At 38.9% G+C, this 24,867-nt stretch overlaps 1 protein-coding gene across 11 annotated transcripts in view; it reads right to left on the bottom strand.

The window, feature by feature from the left end:
* The window catches only part of LOC132400639 (kelch-like protein 29), a 436,778-nt gene that overhangs the window by 40,670 nt on the left and 371,241 nt on the right, over window positions 1-24,867 (bottom strand). For all 11 annotated transcript variants that reach the window (XM_059981820.1, XM_059981810.1, XM_059981815.1 and 8 more), the window contains 2 exons: window positions 21,900-22,080; window positions 3,816-4,009 (listed from right to left, as the gene is read on the bottom strand). In XM_059981820.1, the coding sequence (XP_059837803.1) occupies window positions 3,816-4,009; window positions 21,900-22,080 (375 nt within the window). The remainder of the gene's footprint in view (window positions 1-3,815; window positions 4,010-21,899; window positions 22,081-24,867) is intronic.

Genomic DNA, 24,867 nt, shown 5'->3' with positions numbered 1-24,867 from the left:
TTTCAAAGTGGTCACAAACACAGTGCCATAGAGATAATGACAAGCTACAAGTTCCCACCCGATTGAATCTTTTTGTAACTATGCTGATCTGGAATTATCTGTATGTAGAGAAATAGAAAATATCCACATATTTATTTCCTTTTTATTAAAGAAACATATTGGTGCTTTTAAAACAACTCAGCAGTACAGCCTAATGTCCAAGGGAGCAAAGATATAAAATGGATATGTACTCATAGGGTAATAGACTACCAGGAAAAAATAATACAAAAACTGTTTTATCTTTTCCTTCAGTTCTTTGCATTACCATCAAGACCCATACCCCATTCACATTGACCCAATCAGACTCATATCACTGTTGTGAAGTGCGATATCTTGCAGAAGCAGTATTTATATTTTCAAGGATTAGCCTAATTTGTCACATGTACATCTGAGCATACAGTGAAATACATTATTTCCATCAAATGAAGGTTGTGTTGGGCAGCCTAGAAGTGGCGCCGTTCTTCTGTCAACATAACATGCTAGTATTGCGCAGCAGTACAGTGCAAAGACATAAAATTCCTATAAACTTCAAAACTAATACATAGTGCGGAAGGAATAATGTAGGTTTATGGACTGTTCAGAAATCTGATGGTGGAGACAGATGGGAAGAAGGTGGTCCTAAATTGTTGAGTATGTGTCTCAGATGCCTGTACCTCCTCCCTGATGATAGTAACAAGAAGAGGGCATGTTCTGGATGGTGAGGGTCCTTAGTGATGGTTGCCATCTACTTGAGGTACTACCTCTTGAAGACGTTCTTAATGGCGGGGAGGACCATGCACATATTGAGACAGGCAGGGACCACAATCTTCTGCAACCTTTGCAATCCTTTGCATTGTGATATACCAGTCTATGATGCAATTGGTCAATATGTTCACCAAATCTATAAGAGTCTTATACCAAATCTCCTCCAGCTCCTAACCAAGTAGAACCACTGGTGTGCGTTCTTCATGATTGCATCAATGTGTTTGACTCAGATCCTTGGAGATGTTGATACCCTAGGAACTTGAAGCTGTTCATCATTTCCACTGCTGACCTTTCAATGAGGACTAGTGTGTGTTCTCCTGATTATCCTTCCTGAAGTCCACAATCAATTCCTTGGCCTTGCTGATGTTGAATTCTACGTTGTCATTATGACACCACTCAACCAGCCAAACTCTCTGTCTCTCTCCTTTATACCACCTTGTCACCATTTGAAATTTTTCCAACAAGAATAGTATCATCTGTGAATTTATATGTAGATGGTGTTTGAGCTGTGCTTAGCCACATGTTCAATGGATGTAGAGAGAGTGGAGCAGTGGGCAAAGAACCCATCCTTGACATGCATCCGTTGGAGTGAGTTGGAGATGTTTTTACAGATCCGCACTGTCACCTCCTGATAAGGAAGTTGAAGATTCAGTTGCAGGAGGAGTAACAAGAGGCACAGGTTTTGATGCTTGTTGAATAACAATGGGGTTGAACACCAAGCTGGAAACAATAACAGCAGCCTGATGTCTGCTTTGTTGTTATATAGATGCTCCAAAGCAGAGTGGAGAGCCAGTGAGATTGCATAACCTGTTGTGATTGGAATGAACTGCAATGGGTCCAGGCCCTTGCTTAAACTGGAGTTAATTTAAGACATTGTCAGCCTCTCAAAGCAATGTATTACAATAGATGTGAGGGTGGTCATTACTGACAAAAATGCAAACTTACAGCTACTGTAACAAAGATCAAGGACTGTGTAGCCTGTTACAAGTAGTTCAGACCAGATATTGTGAATTCTTTTCACTATGTGTTAAGAAGTGTATGGTGGGACATACAAATTTGCCAGAATGACTGCTATTCCAACAACATTTAATGTTCAATAGGATCCAGAAGAAGTAGCCCACTTGATTGTCATCATATTGTCCACCCTAGATATTCACTCCTTCTACTATTGACATATTCTGGTTACACTATCACCAAAAAGTACTGCAGTTCCTCCTCAAGGATAACTCAAGGATCATTGGAATAATGAAATACATAGTTGTATTCCATTTGAAAAAATTACGTATAATTTAAGAAATGAATATGATATATTTTTGAAAATTTGGCTCGCATACTTACAAAAGATAGGATTAAATACATAGGTCCTTTGAAGATAAAATTATAGTAATTGGGGAAAGTAAAAAATAAATATAAAAATTATTTTGAACTTCATGGAGCATGTGGGGATCCTCCGATATCCAGGCAATCTTTCTCTTCTTTCTTTTTTTTTCTCTTTAGATAAGGGTTAAGGGGGGGAGGGGGGAGGGTTAGTATTATCTTTCTTACTATTTTAATATTACATTTATTCTTTGTAATTTCTAAAATTTAATAAATAAAAAAAAGGATAACTATGAAATCAAACTATCTAATGGATGACCTCTGTCATGAAGGAGGACAAAGGCAGTAAGCACATGGTAGGTTCCTCTGAGTTGTCACGCTGTTCATTGTTACTTCATTGCTGGGTTTGAATCATCATTCTCCCTAAGCACAATGTTATGTGATACCATCACTAGAAGCCCCTCAACACCACCTTCCAGGGCAATAAATCTTGGCCATATCCAGTAAAAGAATAAAAACAACTCCTTAATGTCTAGTCTTAAATCACTTTCTGGCTTATCTGACCCAATTGTAAGGTAACATGTACATTTTGGATGTTGAAACTATCACTTTTTTCTAGGATGGGAGTGAAATGTAGCACCTGTATGAGAAACAATCAAACTCTGGGTTATGAATCATTGACCCTCTAACACAGTTGATTTCCTACTCTTTATTGCATTAGGAAAGCACAGAACAGAGATGTCCTCTCTCATACATATGACTTGACTAATACATCCATCAGATTAGTTCTTTTTGAAAATACCCTTCTCCTCTCCATACAGGATATCCTCACACACTAGCCAAACACATGAGCTGATCTCAGGGAAAACTCAATGGCAAATTTGTAGCCCTCCTTCAGATTTAGGATATAAATAAATAAATACAAGACTCAATTAAAATTCTGAGTACAGAAACAATTATTTCCTTAATATATTAATCATAATGACATAATATTTAAAGAATAATGAAGTTCTTTTGTATAATACTAACCCATATTAAGCTGATACAGCAGTTGATCATTATCCATTTGGATGAAGTACTACTTTTGATTGAACAGGATGATAAGGGATAATAATTAGCATGTTAACACTCATTGGTGTTCACGTGAAATGTTAATAAAAGTATTTGTCTTGCTGCTTTATCATTTATGATAAAGGCAGTGATTCCCCTGTTCCAGATGAGTACTTTCTAACTTGCACAAAGGTGTTACCTTTCTTACCTCTCAGTAACCACCAAGAACAACTTTATGGGTAAAATATGTAAAGGGTTTACACACTAGAATAAATCACTAGAATGTTGTTCATCAACAAGAACTGCCAACTGTCTATCTTCTAATATAGAGCAAAAAGTACTTTGGGTTTTAGTGCACTTATTTACTATAACTTACTTTCACCAGATTCATACTTTTAATGATTTCTTACAAGCTTGTAGAATAATGATGAGAAATTCCCTGCATTGATTTAAATGTGAAAATTTGCCCTGAAATTCTCTATAGATTCAAGTATTCTTCCTTACAGGAAATATAACTTGGACAAATTTCAAAAACATTGTCTTCATTGTGTATCTAACTCACGCAGATTATAAAATAAATATAGTTGATGCTATTCTGGATAATGCAGCTTTTACTGTATGTCATAATAATACAATGTCCTTTTCTAGGGTAATTGCTACTTTACCTATCATAGGAGATTCAATGAAAGTCCATGTGTTTGTTTGAAGGACATATGATTGCAGAACACCAGCGGCCCGTCCTGACTCATTCACACCGCCAAACACGTAGATTTTGCCTCCGCACACAGTTGCAGCTGCAGAATGCACAGCTTTGGGAAGAGGAGCCACTGTTTCCCACTGATTGGTAATTGTATCATACCTGGAAGAACAGAATTTTCAAGCATCATTAACTACTAGCTGCAGTGATTTGGCAACTACTTCTCACTAAGTAGTGCAATTACACAATAAATAACATCAATTTTGTAACTCATTTAATATTATGCACTGGGATTTTACTGTCATTTTGTGCTACTTAATGTCACTGTTCTCCATGCAGCCTGATTTCTGCTGTGTATTTATCTTGGCCATTATGATAATTTAGGACAGAAAATATGCTCTAAATTTATCAATGTTACTCTAGGCATGCGGCCAATGTATTAGAACTAGTAGTTATCAACTCATCATTCCTATGACTGACATAAGCACCAAGGATACAACAATGCTGGGACCTCTGAACTACTGATTAAGAACAATGTATACCATTAGAAACAGTGGGATTAGGACAGAGCACTTTACCTTTTGTTTCTCCTCTCATCATCTTCCATCCTATATCTTATTACTGCTCCATTCAACTTCCGGAAACATCATTGGGTTTAACCAATCCTGACTATGTGGCCAGCAAATCATTAGGCAGGACCTGTCCTCTAGCAAAACACTACTGAACTGGTTCAGGAGTGCTACCATTTCAAAAAAAAGTTAATTTTACTGCCTTGTAATACTTAGTATGTTTCAGCTTTAATGTCTCATACTTCTGAGCAATGGCATTTGGAATGTCATAAATTTTGTGTATTTAGATTCATAAATGTAACCAAGTTTTTTCTATGATATAATCTACAGTGGGAAGGAAGACAGTTGTAAAGACATACTCCAATAATGAATGGGGTAGGATAAGGATACAACTCATTCAAGGCCACAGGGCTGGGAAGCTTTGTGGCTAAAATATTGAACCACCTGTTAAAGAGTTCTGACTCTTGATCTGGAGACCTGAGTTTGAATCTCATCAAGGAGTTTAAATACAAGCACAAAATAAATCTAGTGTTAGTAATGGCAATGCTTCTGGCTTGCTGTAAAAATGCATCTGGTTTACTGCTGCTTTCCACAGAAGAAAATCATTCTGGCCTAACTGTGACTCCAAACCCACCAATATAGTTGACTTGCGATTGCCTCCTCAGTTCAGGGGGAATTTGGGGATGAATACTGACGTTGTGGACATTTCATATCGTGTGAACAAATATAAAACAATCCTTAGCTTCTGGTTTTTACGTATCATTAGATTGGAAAAAAAATCTACTTATCTTTCCAATTAGATGACCCTGTAGCTCAATGAGCAGCAATAGAGTAGGGCTGAAGTATAATTAAATTACTATAATTATTTTGATTGAATTCCTTACTAATAAAGGGGTCTAAACACTTAGTCACTCAACTTACAATTGATCAGTTTATGAATTATATTAGCATTAGCAAATCACAGACATGCAATTGAAATCTTAAAGACATCTAGGAGCTGATTTCCTGATTAATATGTTATCGTGGAGCTGAAGTGATAAACTCAACATTTTGCTTCACAAAATGTCACCTAGAATAGGGCAGTTGACAGAATTCCATTGTTGTCTACTCAAATGTGTTTACAAATCTGTACTTTGTCTAAATAGATGTCAGCAGGATAACCTAACCCAGTTTGTAGCACAGACATAAATATCTTGGTGTCAATCTGGAAGCTGTAGCAGCACATCTTCCATCATTAGAATATGATTCTTGCACACACAAGATATTGTAATGGAGTGCAACAAGGTTGTTTTACTTACAAGTGCCTATTTAGACTTGCATTGTATATCCTTTAATCAAACAGTTTCTGCAGTTTGTCAAGGTATTGAAGCAGAAAATATTACAATAAAATTAAAATCAGGTGATAGTTATTTTTATAAACTTTAATATATAATAAAATCATACATTCACATTGCTTGTGAAAACATTTACCTCAGAATTCCTTTGCTCATTTCAACATTGGAATTCATCCACTTGGAGAGATTGGAGGAGGTGGGTTTAAAGCAAGGAGTTAAAGGATTAATTGATTTGTTCAAAATTAATAGGGGCCTTGTGTAGAAAAGGGGAAAGATTCCATTGAAATGAGAACTGATAACTAAGAGGAACAAATTTGAAATAATTGACAGAGGAACCAATAAAAGATTTGTTTCATGAAACAAGTTGGTGCTCCAGAACACACTGTCCAGAAATGTGGCAAAATCAGATTGAATTAGTAGCTTTTGAAATTTTGAAATAGGAGGTTTATAAAGAGCTTGGGCTCTTTCGGGATTATTTGGTGGGTAGCAATCATAATGATCTATTAGGCAAAGACCAGCAAAAAGAAGCAAAGGTGGAAGTGGATGTGTTGTTGTTGGAGTGGACAGTGTTAAGAGTAGTCGAACTTTGGCGAGAACAGGTGGAGGAGAGTAAAAGGGAGGTGGGAGGCAAGAGTCAATATTGGACGGCTGGAAAATGATCTTGCAGAGGTAGTAATGGGGGGTTCATCGAAATGGCAAACTACTTTGCATCATTGTGAATGATACTAGAAATTTGAGCTTGTGATGAGGCAGTAGTACCCATTGTTGTTATTAATAAGGAGGTGATGCTTGGGAAGAAAACCTACAGCGCAATACAGGCCCTTCGGTCCACAATACTGTGTCAAACATGTACTTACTTAGAAATTACCTAGGTTACCCATAGCCCCCTACACCCTTGGGTTCTGGAAGAGGTGGCTGAAGAGATTGAGCAGCCATTCGTAATGATCTTCCAAGAATCACTGCATTCTGGAATTGTTCCAGTACTGGAAAACTGCAAATATCACTCCATTCCTTAAGAAGGTAAGGATGCAGAAGAAAGGAAATTATGCACCAATTAGCCTGACTTCAGCAGCTGGGAAGATGTTAGAGTCCATTGTTAAGTATAAGGTTTTGAGGTACTTGGAGGCACATAATAAAAATAGGCCAAAGTCAGCATGGTTTCCTTAAAGGGAAGATCTTGCCTGACAAATCTGTTGGAATCCTATGAGGAAATAACTGGCAGGGTAGACAAATGAGAATCAGTAGATGTTGTTTATTTGAATTTTCGCCTTCAGCGAGGTGCTGCACATGAAGCTGCTTAACAAGATAGGAGCCTATGGTATTACGGGAAAGGCACGAACATGGGTAGAAGATTGGCTGACGGCCAGAAGGTGAAGAGTGGAAATTAAAGAGGGCCTTTTCTGGTTGGCTACCTACAACTAGTGCTGTGCAGCAAGTGTTGGGACTGCTTCTTTTCATATTACATGTTTTGGTTTACGGAATTGATGGCTTTATGGCCAAAATTACGGATGATGCGAAGATGAGTGGGGGGCAAGTAGTCTCGAGGAAGCAGGGACTCTGCAGAAGGACTCAAAAAAATTTGGAGAATGGGGAAGTAAAGGGCAGATGGAATACAGCGAAGGGAAGTGCACGGTCATGCACTTTGCTAGAAGGAATAAAAGTGTAGACTACTTTCTAAATGGGGAGAAAATTCAAAAACCAGAGGTGCAAAGGGCCTCTGGAATAAGGTTGGCTTGCAGGTTGAGCCAATGGTGAGGAAGACAAATGCATTGTTTGCATTAATTTTGAGAATACGTACTAGAATATAAAAGCAAGGATATAACAATGAGGCCAGACCACATTTGGTGTATCGTGAGCAGTTCTGGCATATTATCTAAGAAAAAATATGCTAGTATTGAAGAGTGCCCTGAATAGATTCACAAAAAACGATTCCAGGAATAAAAGGTTTAACGTAGGAGAAGCGTTTGATGTCTCTGGGTCGGTACTGGCTGGAGTTTAGAAAAATGAGGGGGAGCTCATTGAAACCTATCGAATGCTGAAAGGCTAAGATAGAATGTTTGTGGAGAGGATGTTTCCTCTAGTGGACGTGACTAGGACCAGAGGGCTCCGCCACAGAATGGAAGCACATCTATTTACAACAGAGATAAGGAGGAATTTCTTTATCCAGGGGATCGTGAATCAGTGGAATTCATTGCCTCAAACGACTGTGGAGGCCAAGTCATTGAGTATACTTAAAGTGGAGCTTGACGGATTATTGATTAGTCAGGACATCAAAGGTTAGAGAGAGAAGGCAGGAGAATGGAGTTGAAAAGTCAGTTCTGATGAAACGCTGGGACAGACTTGATGGTGCAAATGCCCTAATTCTGCTATGTTACATGGAACCCAGGATCTGAAACTGAATTTCAGTTTCATGTGAGAACTGCTCTGTTCAACTTCCGTTTAAAAACAACATCAATGGACACAGGACAAAGCCACTGTCAAATTAAACATAAAAGCAAATTACAATTCAGTTGCAATAAATATTAAAATATATGGGCCTAGAAATCACAGATCTTAAAATATTAGTTTTTCTAACATAGAGTTTTGAAAGAATAGTGTATATTTTTGTGGCATTATGCCACTAACACTGCTGCAAAAAAACCTTGTGAGCCTACTTGCAAGATAAATCAACTAGTCTCAGAGGGTTTCCTGGGCCAACAACTTCAGTCTCCAGACTCTGATCACTTTAATTCTGAAGCTTCCTGAGGTAAGCAAGTAGAACAATTGCTTGTGGTTTAAGTAAATTCAATTGCAATTATTAAATAAGATTAGATGACCACGTTCGCAAAATTGCTGTGTGGCAGACAGAATGTCCAAAAAAAAAATTGCTAAACTACTTTGGTTGTTCTGTAAGGAGTCAAATCTTGAGGTTGTTTCACTATCCATTCACAAATCTGATAGCAGAAGGGAAGAAGCTGTTCCTGAAATATTGAGTGTGTGTCTTCAAGCTCCTGTACCTTCTCCCTGATGTTAGCAATGAGAAGAGAGCTTGTTCTGGGGTTCTTAATGATGGATGCCATCTTTTTGAGGTATTGCCTTTTGAAGATGTCCTTAATGCTGGGGAGGGTCGTGCCCATGATGGAGCAGGCTGAGTTTACAATGTGATCCTGTGAAGTGGCCCCTCAATACTAGGTGGTGGTGTAAACAGTTAGAAGTCTCACTATAATCTCCCCCCAGCCCTATCTTTCTTTCCCACAATTCTCCACCTTCCCCCTAGCCCATTTCCCTCCAGCCTATCACTTCCCAGCTCTCTGCTTCATCCCTCCCTCCTCTTCTTATTCCCCCTCGACCATCCCATGTTACTTCACTCCTGGTGAAGGTTCTGGCCCGAAACATCGTTACTACCTCCTCCCATAGATGCTGTCTGGCCTCCTGAGTTCTGCCAGCATTTTGTGTTTTTAGAAGTTTCTCTGTGGTACAATTGTAGAAATTTGATAGAGACTTTGGTGACAGACCAAATCTCCTCAAGCTCCTTATAAAATATAATTGCTGTCATGCCCTTTTAGTAACTGCATCAGCATGTTGGGCCCAGGATAGATCTTCAGAGATGTTGACACCCATGAACTTGAAACTGCTCACCCTTCCCAATGCCGGTCCCTCAAGAGGACTGGTGTATACTCCCTCAACTTCCCCTTCCTGAAGTTCACAATGTCCACTCAATCACCTGATCTATATCATTCCTGTAAGCTTCCTTGTCACCATCTTAGGTTCTGCCAACAACAGTTGTGTCATCAGCAAATTTATACATGGCCTTTTAGCTGTGCCTAGCCACACAGTCATGACTGTGGGGACTACAGGAGTGAGCTGAGCACACATCCTTGAGGTGTGCTGGTATTGACTGTCAGCGAGAAGATGTTATTTCTAATCCATGCTGACTGGTTTCCCGATATGGAAGTCAAGGATCCAGTTGCAGAAGGAGATACGAAGGTCCAGGTGGTACAGCTTGTTGATTATTACTGAGGGTAAAACAGTGTTGAATGCTGAGCTGTAATCAATAAACATCAGCTACTGTAGGTATTTCTGTTGTCCAGGTAGTCCAAGGCTGAGTGGAGAGCCAGTGGGATTGCATCTGCTGTAGGCAAATTGCAGCAGATATAGGACTTTGCTTAGGTGGCAGTTGATCCAGGCTATCACCAACCTCCCAAAGCACTTCATCACCGTAGATGTGAGTGCAACTGGAGCTTTTCAGAAACACTTTCCAGGGTGGGTATTTTTGAAAATGCTGCTCGGGCAGATCAGTGTGGATGGGGTAACCGGAGACTTTTGAAAACACTGTTGGAGGCAGCGTGCTATTTCATTGTTTTCTTGAACGCAACCGAACGATTTCAGAACAGACGGCACCGAGACTGAAGCCAGAAGAGTTAGAAATGTACTCACCAAATACTTTGACCCATAACTTACTGAATAAATAAGTATACTCACTTTGCCCTGTTTTCTGTCCTTGCTCGTATGAAGGTGGTTTACCTATTTATGCAAGTACTTCTCTGTCAATAAATGTGTAACAGCCTAAATACAAGATAATACTGTTGCAGACATGTTTTATAGATTTAACAAGGTGCTTTATTAATTAGTCAGTTTTTCAATGTTCGTCGTCAGCCGGGTCAATCTATCTGTGAACTCTCTGTCAGTTGCCGCCATACGCTCCAGTCTTTGTTTTTTCTGTTTTAAGTTCTCCTGTGCGAGAGCCAACAGCTGTCTGTTGTTTTAAGTTTTTCTAGTCTGTAACTACACAAATGTGCACTTTCACAGTGAGATTCGGCACCAAACATGCCACTTGTTTTTGGTAGATTTGTTCTGCGCATGCGCAGTAGGAGGAGATTCGCCAGAATCTCCATTCCAGTGTGGATAGAGATATTTTCAAAAATGCATAGTGTGGACACCTATCATTTTTACGTGAAACTGGCATTTTCAGAATTATCCCGTCTAATGTGGATGTAGCCCAAGACCCTCCTAGTGATCCGTAACACCACTAGCATATTAATGTTTAGTGATGCCTGTTTGTCTGATAACCAATTCTTATTCCATGTTTGCAAATTATCACCCTTAACCATTGACTACACCAACAATAAACAGCCAACTGAAAATGCAAGTGCAAGTGCACCTCTTCATCTATTCTACTTGTTAAGATTCTCAAAAATTCCAGCACGTTAGTCAAACATGATTTTCCTTCCATAACCCCATGTAACCCAGACTGCAGCATCTGCTCCAACACTAACTATAAACCACCATGTTAACAGTTCCAGGCTTTCACTCCCCAAGGATCCATATTTGCCATGTTCATCTTCAAATGCCTGCTCATACTTATTTTCTTCAGTTATTCATTCTTGCTAGTCTATTAGTTCTCTGGTATTTCTGGGAGGGTTTTTTTTTGTCTTCTGTAAAGACAGACACAAAGTGGTTGCAAAATTTCTCTGCCATTTCCTTACTCCCCATCATTAATTCTCTTCTGACTCTGTAAGGGTCATTATTTAATAAGAATTATAAATTTAATAAGAAAATGTTCTACTGCTATTATACTAATATTGTAATTTGCAGAATACAGAAATTAAAGACATTGCATGATGTATTAAAAAGATTATGGATATAGAATGTACTTAATATTTTCAAAAGTATATATTTGAGAAATTGTAAACTATATTAGGCCAGCAGTATATTTATTTTAATATGTGAATAACTGTGCCTGGAACATCACAATAAAATAGCATTTCATCCCTGGTTTATCTGCTGATTATAATCAATGCCTAATTGAATGGCGGAGCAGACTCGATGGGCCAAATGACCTAATTCTGCTCCTAAGTCTTATGGTCAAATTAATTCATACATTGATGACTTTAAACTAAATAAAGTCCTGAGATGCAACCTTTTTGCTGAATAGTGTGTTATATGTTGAGCATAGTAAAAAACTGTGTTCTTCTTCTTTAAAAAAATAACACGACAGTTCATTGCCTACCTATAATTGTATTCTCCTTATACATATATGCTAACAATTACCAAAACAACAAAAGAATCCTCCTGAAATTGCCATTTGAAATAAACATTTCTTTCTCACAAACAATACACAACCCACTAATGTGAAATCAATGGCAAGAAGTTCTAAATGTTCAAAATGTGAAATAAGGATTGAAGACTGTTAAATTTCAATTTCCTATAAACAAGCATAAATGTTTCTCACCCTCTGCATGCTACCTTGGCTGAACAGGGGAGCGCTTTTAGTAGTAGACTAAGGTAACTGTGCTGTTCCAAAGAAGACATACTTACCCTTGGCCACTAGGTTCTATAATGAGTCACCCGATAGCTGGGGAAGTGATGACCCCATCTTGATAGACTCTTTGAAGTAACATATTCATTTTTTCATGCTTCTCTTTTAATATTTGTATATCTGTGCACTTGTAACACTACTGTGACACTGTAATTTCCCTTGGGATCAATAAAGTATCTAAAATATCTACTGAATTTGATGCAGCACAAAAAAACACACAAAAGATAAAGCACACAATAACAATGACAATAGCTTATATCCATAGATTGATTGTATGTCCATAAAGTAATGCTAGACATAAGGCGACTGAGAGGAAAAACAAAGTAGTGGTGGTTGGGCATGCATTAGTGGGTGGAGGTGTTGATCAGCCTTACTGCTTGGGGAAAGTATCTGTCTTTTTGAGTCTGGTGGTCTTGATGCTACCGAGCCTGCTCCCTGATAGGAGCGGGACAAACAGTCCACGAGCAGGGTGGGTAGGATCCTTCATGAAGTAACTGGCCCTTTTCCAGCACCTTTCTGTATACATGTTGTTGGTGGTGGGAAAGGTGGTACCAATGATACCTGTTGTAGAACCATCCTGTCTGCTGCAATGCAGCTTCCACACCACGCAGTGACGCAGCATGTAAGCATGATCAGTACTGTGTACCTGTAGAATGCCATAAGTATGGATGTACATAGTCCGGCTCTTGTTAGCCTCCTCAGAAAGGAGAGGCATTGGTGAGTTTTCCTGACTGTGCAAAGTAGTTTAACTTCCTTCCGGATAAATAAAGTTTTGCCTCATCTTTTCTTAGAAAAGGCTACATAGCATCCATGCTAGGATAACCAGACTCAAAAAAGTTACTTTCCCCAGGCAGTAAGGCTGATAACACCTCCACCCACTAACCAGTTCTCCAAGCACTTTATTATATTTCATACCGGGACCATGAGAGGTTGTGTGAGATGTGCCCTCCCAGGAGGTTGAAACTACTGTGCTGCTGACGTAAGGGGGGTGGTGAGAGCTGTATGTTCTCCTGAAGTTGATAGCCATCTCTTTTGTCTTGTTGACATTAAGGAAGGAGTTATTTGTTTGGTACTAGGCCTTGAACTCTTCCATCTCTTCTCTGTAGACCATCTGACTGTTGTTGGTAATGAGCCCCATCATTTGACAATGTGATTACTCGGTGTTTGTCTGTGTAGATGTATGTGAGAAAAATGTACAGCCATGAGCTCAGCACAATGCCCTGAGGGGCACCCATGTTGAGGTTGATGGGGAGGGTGGGGCAGTTGTGCATCCTGACTCTCTGCAGTCTGTTTGTTAGGAAGTCCAAAACCCAATTGCACTGTGTTGCACTCAGAGGAGTAGGGGTTTGTTCACTCAGGTCTGTGGGCACCAGAGTTGAATGCTGAACTGAAATCCAGAGACAGCATTCTGACAGAAGTGTCCTTGTTTTCTAAGTGTGTCAGGGCTAGGTGCATGTCAGGTGCTATGGCATCTCTCTATTGGTAAGCATATTGGTGAGTGTCCAATGTAGCAGGAATGGAGTTTTTGATATGTGCCATTATCAGCCATTTAAAATACATCACGATGATTGATGTCAGTGCCACAGGATGGTAGTCGTTTAGTTTAATAAAAACGATTTTAAAAACTGAGACGTCCAGTATGTAGAAAGAAAAACACAGTCAACACTTCAGTTTGTTTTCACAGAATCTGATGAAAAACATCACTGTCACTGCTCAGTGCTAAAGGAAAGCAATCTGCAATCTGTTCATGGTCACTTAATCAGTTGCAAATATCTTTGTAACTACATAGGCAAATTATTTCAATTACTGAGAGAAGAAGAAACAATTTGTTGCAAAGTGCTTGAAAGGCAGATTGGACTCCATAAAGCAAAAGTACTTACTTCTTGTGAATGGATTCAAAGTGGTATCAAACTTCATGCATGAACACTCAGTCCTTTTCCCAGTCTAATGTCTAATATGTAGACTTTACTTTTGGAGGGCTCTTGGCTCCAGATCACAGGCTTCTTGTCATAATGTGTAGGGTAAGATCCATCTGCTACTTCGTCATGGAGTTGACTCAGTTTTACAATGAAACATAAAATAAATGCTGCTCCAAGATCTGAGTGTAGTAGCTAATGCCAAGTCCCATGAATAACAATGACAAAATAATCAATACATTTTTAGAGCAATTATCTTGGCAATGGGAAAAAATTCTGTTCTTTTGTAAAAGCAGACAGAACCTCAACACATTTTTTCCCTTGTATCAAGAAAAATGTCTATTGTATACTTGAGTTCTTAGAAGCAGAGTATTATTCACTCCAGTGAACAATCTGCAATGTCACAACAAGGTCTCTTTGAAGAAAGTGGCAGCCAAGCCACTCTGTTTGTTTCTGCACCTAAATGAAAGGTTGGATGATCCATTTCAATGAAAGTGGTGCAAAATACATAGAGGAAGTGAAAAAGTAGTTGGCTTAGGTTTTGCTAGAGATAGATAACTTACAGTATGTTCATAAGATTCAGAAGTTTAAGCTGTTAAGGATGCAGCACAATTGGGGTTGTGTTGGGTGGGTGTAGGGTTTGTAGAGAGGAAGGGATGTAGAAATGAGTACATAGCCCTAATAGATTACACAGATTACTTATTTAACTAATTATACTTGGTGATAATTAAACAGAAGAATGACTGAGAAGAGAGAATTACAGTATATGAATTTGTTGTTACAGAAGATAGAATCAGAACCAAAGAAGAAAAGAAAGACTGGAGAGAAACAGAGGAAAAGTTGTTAGACAACATGAGGCACTATTCCTATAAAAAGTTACTTTCTACCTGAAGTTTGGTTGATAGTCAATAGAAAACACCACATTATGATTAAGTGGCAAGTATGCAATGAGGTTAAATTCACAATGTCCCTGAGGTGCCATTTTTGTAAAATAATAATAGGACACTATAAATCAGCCAGCAATTCATGGTGGTTTATTTATACGTAGGCTGTCACATCATAGGCACAAATTGCTAGCCTATTTGAAAATTAAGACCATGAAACCAGAAGATACAAGACTAGAATTAGGCAATTCAGCCCATCAAGTCTGCTCTGCTATTCCATCATGGCTGACTTATTATCCCACTCAACCCCATTCTCCTGTCTTCTCCCTGTAACCTGAATAATCAAGAACCAATCAACCTCCATCTTAAATATACCCAATGAACAGGCCTGCACAACTGTCTGTGGCAATGAATTCCACAGATTCACCACCCTCTGGCTAAAGAAAGTTTACTTCATCTCTGTTCTAAATGGACATCCCTCAACTCTGAGGCTGTGCTCTCTGGTCCTAGGCTCCTGCACTATTAGAAACAATCTCTCCATCTCAGCCGTTCAATATTCGATAGGTTTCAATGAGATCCCTCATCATTCTTCTAAACTCCAGTGAGTACTGGCCCAGAGCCATCAAATGCTTCTCATGTGCGAACCCTTTGATTTCTGGAATCATTCTCTTGAACCTCCTCTGCCTTATAAAGCCTCAGTCTTACATCCTTGCTTTTATATTCTAGTCCACTTGAAATGAAAGCTGACATCGTAGTTGCCTTCCTTACCACTGACTCAACTTGAAAATTAACCTTTAGGGAATCGTGCATGAGGACTCCAAAAACCCTTTGCACCTCTGATTTTTGAATTTTCTCCACATTTAGAAAATTGTCCATGCTTATGTTCCTTCTGCCGAAGTGCATGACTATGCACTTCCATCTGCCACTCTTGTCCGTTCCACTAATCAGTACAAATCCTTATACAGGCATCCTGATTCCTCAGCAATACCTGCCCTTTTACCCATCTTCATATCGCCCACAATCTTGGCCACAAAGCCATCAACTTCCTCATCCAAATCATTGACATAAAACATGAAAAGAAGTGATTTTCTCCTGCAGCACAGGTGTCTTCCTGGCTTTAGAATACTTCTTCATCTTTGGGATGGATCTATCACGTGCCTTCCAAATTGCTGCCAGAAATTCCACCCGTTGCCCATTGCTGTTCTGCTGTTACCCCTGCTAGTGTCCCCTTTCAATCAATTTTAGCTAGCTCCTCTTTCATACCCTGTAATTTTCTTTACTCCACTGTAATACTGGTTCATCTGATTTCTTCTCCTCAAACTGCAAGATGAATTCTATCAGATTATGATTACTAACCCTTAAAGGTTCCTTTACTTTAAGCTCCCTAATGAAATCTGGGTCATTACATAACATCCAATTCAGAATTGCTGTTCCACTAGTGGGCTCAACTACAAGCTGTCTAAAAAGCCATCTCATAGGCATTCTACAAATTCCCTCTCTTGAGATCCAGCACCAACCTGATTTTCTCAATCTACCTGCATATTGAAATCTCCCATGATTATCGTAACATTGCTCCTTCCTACGTGCCTTTTCTATCTCCTGTTGTAATTTGTATCCCACATCCTGGCTACTGTTTGGTGGCCTGTATGTAACACCCATCAGGGTCTTTCTACCCTTGCAGTTTCTTAACTCTACACACAAGGATTCGACATCTTCCAATCCTATGTCACCTCTTCCTATGGGCTTGATTTCATTTTTTTTTACCAGCAGAGCCAAACCACCCCTTTTGCCTAGCTATGTGTCCTTTCAATAAAATGTGTATCTTTGGATGTTAAGATCCCAATTATAATCATTCTTCTGTCATGACTCAGAGATGCCCACAACGTCATACCTGTCAACTTCTAACTGCACTATAAGATCATATACCTTTAACCACATACTGCATGCACTCAAGTACAACACCTTCAATCCAGTAGTCATCACCCATCCTCAGCCCTATCACCCCAGTTCCCATCCCCATACCAAATCAGTTTAAACCCTCCCCCATAGCTCTGGTAAATCAGCCCGCAAGCATATTGGTCCTTGCCTCATTGTTGCTGGATCTCAATCATGAAATTCTCTGTCTAGCAGCATCTTCCCCAAAAAGAAATAAGATCAAGGAATTGATTGAGGACCTTAGGAAACTTAAGTCCAATCCAGTCCACACCAATCCTCTTTCAGGGATCAGCAGTGGGAAGAGTGAGCTGTTCCAAGTTCCTGGGTGTTAACATCCCTGAAGCTCTTTCCCTGGCTCAACATATTGATGTAATTATGAATATATTTCATTAGGAGCTTCAGGATATTTTCTTATCACCAAGGACTTTAGCAAATTTTTACAGATAGAGAACATTCTAACAGTTTGCCTTACTGTCTACCATGGACGGACCACTACATATGACTGGAAAAAGTTGCAGAGGGTTGTAAATTCAGTCAGCTCCACCAAGGACACTAATCTCCCCACCATTGAGGACATTTTCAAAAGGTGATTCTTCAAATAGGCAGGATCCATCAATAAATACCCCCACCACCCAGGACTTGGACTCATCTCATCTCAACCATCAGAAAGGAGGTAAAGGAGTCTGAAGCCACACACTCAATGTTTTAGGAACAGCTTCTTCCCCTCCACCATCAGATTTTGACCAGACAATGAACCCATGAAAATCTCCTCACAATCTTTGCTCCTTTTTGCACTACTTATTTAAAATTATGTATGTTTCATATTGTAATGTATATTATATTTTATATATTGCACTGTACTGCTGCTGTACAATTACCAGTTTTAGTATATCATGATAATAAACAGATTTTGATTCTGAATGCCTTGGTCCAAGAAGGTTGTTCACTATCATCTACTCCAGAGCAATAAGAGTTGGGCAGTAAACACTTAACTTGCTTATGTCTTGTATCTTGTAAAAGATAAGTTAAATTACAGGTTATGGACTACAAACTTATATTAAACAATGTTTCTTGTTATATGCATAGATTTTTCCCAAAGTAAAAATCCATTGGATTTTTTACACTTACAGTCAATACCCACAATCCATTTCAGTAGATTGCCACTATCCATTGAGCAGGAGATACAGAATCCTGAAATTCCACACCATCAGATTCAAGAGCTTCAACTATTCAGCCCTTGAACCATCTCTAGTTATTAAAGTTTAGCAACACTAGACCACTTTGCACTAAAATTGACTTTTTTGTTTGAATCATGCTTTTTCAATGCATGCATGCAAACATATTTGCACTTTATGACAATAAACTAAACATTGATTTTGAGAATGTTTTTCCATTCTGGTTTTTCATTTATTCCATTCTGGTTTCTGATTATGTAAATGTATTTGGACAAAAACACTCTATTTAAAAAAAAACAGTACGGGTTATATCCTATTTGCCATTACACTGAAAGTGAAAATTCCACCCACATCCTAGGAATAAAAGGGTCACTGAGCTTATTAATGCCAACACACATATTGATATGCAGGTTACTCACAGTTATCCATACTGAATATCAACTAAGTCAATCTAGAAGAGTAACCTCGTTTCCAATGCATCATGTGGCCTGCTCTTATAAAATAATGAACCACACTCTGCTCAGGCTTTAACCAATAAAAGAGCAAAGAATCTAATAGAAGACAGGAAAAACTTACTATTAATATCAAAGGAACTGTTGTCACATTTGATTCCCATTACAGTAATCCACTAGAAAATGGTGTTGAATTTTGGTGATAATTCTATAAGGATCTTGTGGATTGCCTCTATGTAGTAAAGTTATTCTGACACAGATTAATGTTTGTAGAAAATCTCTGTGCGGTATTTCCCCAGTATTTATTAAAACAACTTAAAATTGTTGGAGTCAGGCACTTTAAAAATATACACATATATTTTAACAGATCTGTGTAAAAGCAGAAAAGTTGTTGGAGAGAGTAATTTGATACCCCCCATTCCCAAAATATAATTCCTATATATATTTTAGATGTGTGACTAGCTGGATCTTCTATATAATTTGACAGTTTCCAAATAAATAGCAATTACTATAAATTCATAGAATGCGCTGGTTCTTTTAAAGGACTACCCAATTCAGTTTTACCCCACTATCCTGCAAAATAATTCACTTCTAAGTTGACCATCCAAAAGTCCATTGGAGTGTAATTTCCCCGCCCTTGTAAGAGTTTCCAGATCTCAAAAGCAACTGCATGAACAAGAAAGAATCTATGAGCCAACCTATTTTCCCTAGAAGAAAAGTTTGCTTGAAGAATATCAACAATTCTCATAATTTCAAAAACCTCTTTAATCCTTTAGAGAAATTACAAGCAGGATAGACACCAAAAGGAGAATTGGTGGGTGTTGTGTACTTAGATTTTCAGAAGGCCTTTGGCAAGGTGCCACACATAAGGTTACTGAACAAGAACCCACAGCATGACAGGTAAGATACGAGCATGGATAAAGCAGTGGAGGCAGACAGTGGAGATAAAGTAAGCCTTTACTGGTTGGTGCCAGTGACTAGTGGTGTTGGGACTGCTTCTTTTTTCATTGTATGTCAATGACTTGGATGATGGAGTTCAAGGCTTTCTCGCAAAGTTTGTGGATGATAACAAGATAGTTGGAAGGGCTGGTAGTTTGGAGGAAGTAGAGAGGCTACAGAATGACTAACAAATTAGAAGAATAGACAAAGAAGTGGATGATGGAATACAGTGTTTGGTCATGCACTTTGGTAGAAGAAATTAAAGGGTTTACTGTTTTCTAAATGGAGAGAAAATTCAAACACCTGATGTGAAAAGCGTCTTTGGAATCCTTGTGCAGAATTCCCTAAAGATTAATTATCAGGTTGAGGCAGTGGTGAGGAAGTCAGATGCGAAGTTGGCATTCATTTTAAGTGGACTAGAATATAAAAGCAACGATTTAATATTGAGAGTATCTTGAGCAGTTTTGGGCCCTTTATGCTGACATTGGAGAGGATTCAAAGGATGTTCACGAAAATAATTCTAGGATTGAAAGGCTTGTCGTATGAAGGCCATTTGATGGGTTTGGGCCTGTACTCACCGGAATTCAGAAGAATTGAAACCTATTTGAATGTTTTAATGCCTTGAGGATGTTTCCTATGGTGAGAGGGTCTAAGATAAGAGGGCACAGATTCAGAAAAGAGGGTCTCCATTTAGAATGGGGATGAGGAGAGTGGTAAATCTGTGGAATTTGTTGCCACAGGTGGCTGTGGAGGCCAAGTCTTCATGTATATTTAAGGCAGAGGTTGACAGATTCTTGATGAGTTAGGGCATTTAGGGATATGGGGTAAAGTCAGAAGATTGGAGCTCGGAGGGAAAATGGATCAGCCATGATGAAATGGCGGAGCAGGTTCGATGGGCCAAATGGCCAAATTTTGCTCCTATATCTTATGGTCCTATAGTCTAAACCTCAGTTGGATCCTTTCTAAGACCATTATGTCCACACTGTACACCAGCTGAGGCCTGACCATGAATTTGTACAAGTTTAGCATACTACTTTTTCCCCTTTAATCAATGTCCCCATTTACAACCTTAACTCCAGGTGTTTCAAGTCGAATTCCTGTATCAGGACTCAGGAATGCTCTTGATTTCCAGCAACCAATGTCCCACTCCATTTCCAAATATCAAAATAAAAGCTTTTCATTCCAGCTGTTTTTTCTGCTGTTCGTTTTAAACATACGAATCTGATTTAATTCAATGCAATAAAACTCTGATAATCTATTATGTAACTGTTTTGAATCTGAATAGTTTGTGCCTGATTCACTGGGGTTTGATTCCTGTGCTCCCTTTAACATGCCAGGGACCATGTTCGTGCTCCTCTATTTAATGCACCAGGGTACTTACACCAGGACTCCATTTCCAGTGTTCCTTTAAATTTCCAGGTTTGTGGAGAATTTAGAATACTTGTTGGTAAATCTCAAATCATAAGGAAATTAAGTGTGTTGGTACATGAGTGGGTTAACATTCAGTAATCTGGAGAAGCTGTTCATGTAGCAATACCAAAGACCCATACGTGCTAGATTAATTGAGTTTTATTGTAATTTACATTTGCATGTGTCTCCCATGTATAGCAGGCCATATCAATAGGGAGTGAAAGACAATGGAAGAATCTGAAACACGATTCAAACATTTGAAAACCAAGGTATTCCATAACCAGAAAACAAAGTGGTGGTAGTGAATGGGACTTGGTGCAAAGTGGTACTTAGCATTATTCGTGTGACATAGCCGTTCAGCTGACGCAGATTGGGTGTGGGGGTTGGGGGAGGTCACTTTGTCGAGCACCTCCACAACAAAAAGGAGGATCTCCTAGTGGCTACGCTTTTCAGTTTGACTTTCCATCCCACTCTAATATCGCAGCCTCTACTGCCATGATGAGGCCATACTCAAGTTGGAGGAAAGGCAGATATTTTGTCTGGGTAGCCTCCAACCTGATGGCTTGAACACTGATTCCTCCAACTTAATTCTGCCTTACCAGAATTCATTAAAAAAATAAACACACATTTATTTGTTTTTTAAACTCACATTTTTTGATGCACTTGCAGATTATGTGGCATTAAGTTGAGGAAATTTGGTATAAAACCCTTTTCTGGGAACATCCAGCTCAGCAAAATATTGTTCTTAAATAACTTACTTAAACATTTATGCACGTTGTAGAGTGCAGTGGATGCAAAGGTGATGAGCTCCACAGTTCTGTTATATCTATCTGAGACAATGGACATGTGATAGCTCCAGACCTCAAAAGAGTTTCACTCAATTCAATTTGGTTTGGTACAGAAAGAATAAACTGAATGATACGACCTCCAGAATTTAAAATAGTTGAGGAAGGCAAGAAATTATTTCATCCATCACTTTCTGCTTCATTATAGTCTTCTAAAATTGTATTTGTCCTTTCAGAGCAACACATAAAAAAATGCTGCAGGAACTATGGAAAAGAGTTATCAGTAGACATTTTGGGCTCAGTCACTTCTTCAGGACTTGTACTTTCAGGCCAGTATTTCACCCACCCCATTTACCTTTCCACATGATTGAGATTTCCAGATGCACCAATGCCGCCAAGAGTGTAAATTTTCCCATCATACACTAGGCTATTATGTCGACACCTCGGCACAGTCATTCGTGAAACCAGGTTCCAGTTATCCAGGAGGGACATGTAACACCAAACATCAGCAAGGGTGACACCAGACTCCATGCCACCTGGGATGACGAGGGCAGAGAAAGGGAAAATGAAAGATACCTTGTCACACTAGGAAAATGAAAATGCATATTCCAATAATATAAACTTCATGGAACAGTACAGGCCAAGAACAAGTCATTTGGCTTACGATGTTGTACTGAACTAATTAACTAGTAATTAAATGACTAAACTAAAGCCTTCTGCCTTCACAAGTTCCATATTCCTCTGTTCCTTGCTCTCATGTGTCTAAGAACCATTATCAGATGAATTTGACCTGGAATTTGACATTTCAACCAGGGAAAAAGATACTGCCTCTTATAAGCCTGATCTTCCTTTAGCTTCCACTGCTCCACACAGAACAACTCAAGTATGTTCAACATGACCTAGATAACATGACCCGATACAGACAGCAAGTATTCTCAGAAAATTTTTCTGCACCCTCTCCAAAGCTTCTCCGTGCTTCCTATAATGAGGCAACTAGAATTGAACGAAATAACTCCAAATATGGCCTAACTCTTAAACTTGGTGCTTGACTAATAAAGGCAAGCATGCCATACACTTACTTTATCATCTTATCAACCAGTGCAGCCACTTTTGAGGAGCCTTGCAGTCGATCCCCAAGATTTCTCTCTACATTAACACTGTAATGAGTCTTTCCATTAACAGCACACTGTCCCTTTACATAAGACCTCCTAAAGTGCAACACCTTTTATTTGGGCAGATGGTACTCTATCTGCCATTTGTCTGCCCAAATCCACAAATGCTCTCTGCCCTGCTGCATCTTTTGGCAATCTTCTGCACTATCCACAGCACCATCCATCTTTGTACTGTCTGCAAACTTTCTAGCCACTATCTACATTTTTATCCAGGTCATATAAACAGCAGAGGTCCCAGTATGGATCCCAGCAGAACACCTCTAGTCACAGACATCCAGTCAGAATAAGTTCCATTGACCACTATTCTGTCTTCTATGGGTAAGCTAATTTTGAATTCAAATGGACAATTCACTATAGATCTTAATCTTAATACCTTAATCTTCTGGATTAGGTTCCCGTGAGGGACCTCATCAAATGCCCTCCTAAAAGCATCCATAACTCTGCCTTTATCAATCACCTTTGTCACATTCGTGAAAAACTCAATCAAGTTAGTAAGGCATGCCAACTGTCTCTAATTTAGGCCATGGTTTTCCAAATACTCATAAATCCTATCCCTAATAATCCTCTCCAGTAGCTTCCCTACCACAGTGATGTGAGACTCACCAGTTGATAATTTCCACAATGATTCCTACTTCCCCCCTCTTGAATAATGGAACAACAATAGCTACTTGCCGCTCCTCCAAGAACTTGCCTGTGGCTAGAAAGGTCACAGAGATCTTGGCCAAGGCCCAAAGAAATCTCATCTCTTGCCTCTCTCAACAATCAGGGAGATATCCCAACTGGACTTGGGCACTTATCCATGATACTGTTCTTTAGGAGACCCAGCACTACCTCTTCCTCTATCTCGAAATGCCCTACATATTAGCATACTGCACACTGATCTCATGATCCTTTATGTCCTTCTCTTTGATAAATGTTAATGCATAGTATTTACTTAGGACCTCTCCCACATCCTTGCCTCCAAGCTCATATCTGTTTCTTTATCCTTGAGTGGTCCTACCCTCTCTCTAGTTATCCTCCTGCTCTTGTTGTATGTATAGAATGGCTTAGAATTCTCATTAATCATATCTGGCATGGTTCCTCCTAGCTCACCTAATGTCTTTCTTGAGTTCTTTTCCAGCTTATTTATAACCCATAGGGCTTAATTGGATTATAGCTTCCTGAATCTTACATCTGCTTTCTTTTGTTTCTCGATTAAATTCACCACCTGCCTTGACACCTTACCTTGCCTTTCATATCCTTTCTTCTTACTGAAAATATTTGGCCTGTACTCTGTGCACTTGATCTTTTAACACCCTCCATGTCAGATGCTGTCTTACCCCAATTATCTCTCCCTAGTTCCTGCCTTGTACACTTGTAATTTGTTCTGTTCCATTTAATTATTGCTGTAAGGTCCATGCTTATCTTTATCTATAAGTTTCTTAAAGCTTAAATAGTAGTGATCACTGTTCCTTAACTGTACTCCTAATGAATGGTCAGTCCCTGGCCAGGCTCCTTGCACAATACCAAGTCCAGTATGGCCCCTCCTCTTCTTGTACTATCTATATACTGATTTAAGTAATGTACATTTTGACCCAGCTAAATCTCTTGCACTAAAGAGAAAAAATATAAGAGGTTAAACGTGATGGCCATTGCATTAAAGGCTGGTTGAATATTTTAAGCTGGGGTGAAGCAAGTTGGATTTAGAAACACATTTTAGATATGGTTGTTCAGTACGGTGACTAGTTCAAATTTTTGCTTTATTAAATATCCATTTTCTGATAAACAACTATGAGTCATCACGTAATTTAATAATATTGCATTTAATTTACAATGCATTTGCAGATGTGCATCTTTTGTTTTGACAGGGCAAGAGTGCCAATGATTAACAGGCTCAAGAAAGAGAACCTTTGCACACCTTTCTCACAAATGAAATCAATGAAATGTGTATTGGTGTCATGACTACATGAGCAATTAAAGTCTGCTGAAGCATGCCAATGGATCCTGCTCTGAAGTGATAAAGGCTCTCAAAAGCATTGAGTGCAATAACAATTAAGTATTTGCATAGGATATGATTGACTTTAACATTATTATCCTTTGACTTCAGAACCTTAGCCACAATTTGAAATATAGATCTGAACTACCTGTTGTGAATATCAATAATGGAAGTAT

Source organism: Hypanus sabinus, chromosome 10 (genome assembly GCF_030144855.1).
Source record: "Hypanus sabinus isolate sHypSab1 chromosome 10, sHypSab1.hap1, whole genome shotgun sequence".
NCBI lineage: Eukaryota > Metazoa > Chordata > Chondrichthyes > Myliobatiformes > Dasyatidae > Hypanus > Hypanus sabinus.
The sequence above is the reverse complement of the archived record's forward strand: the minus strand, read 5'-3'. Positions and strand labels throughout refer to the sequence as shown.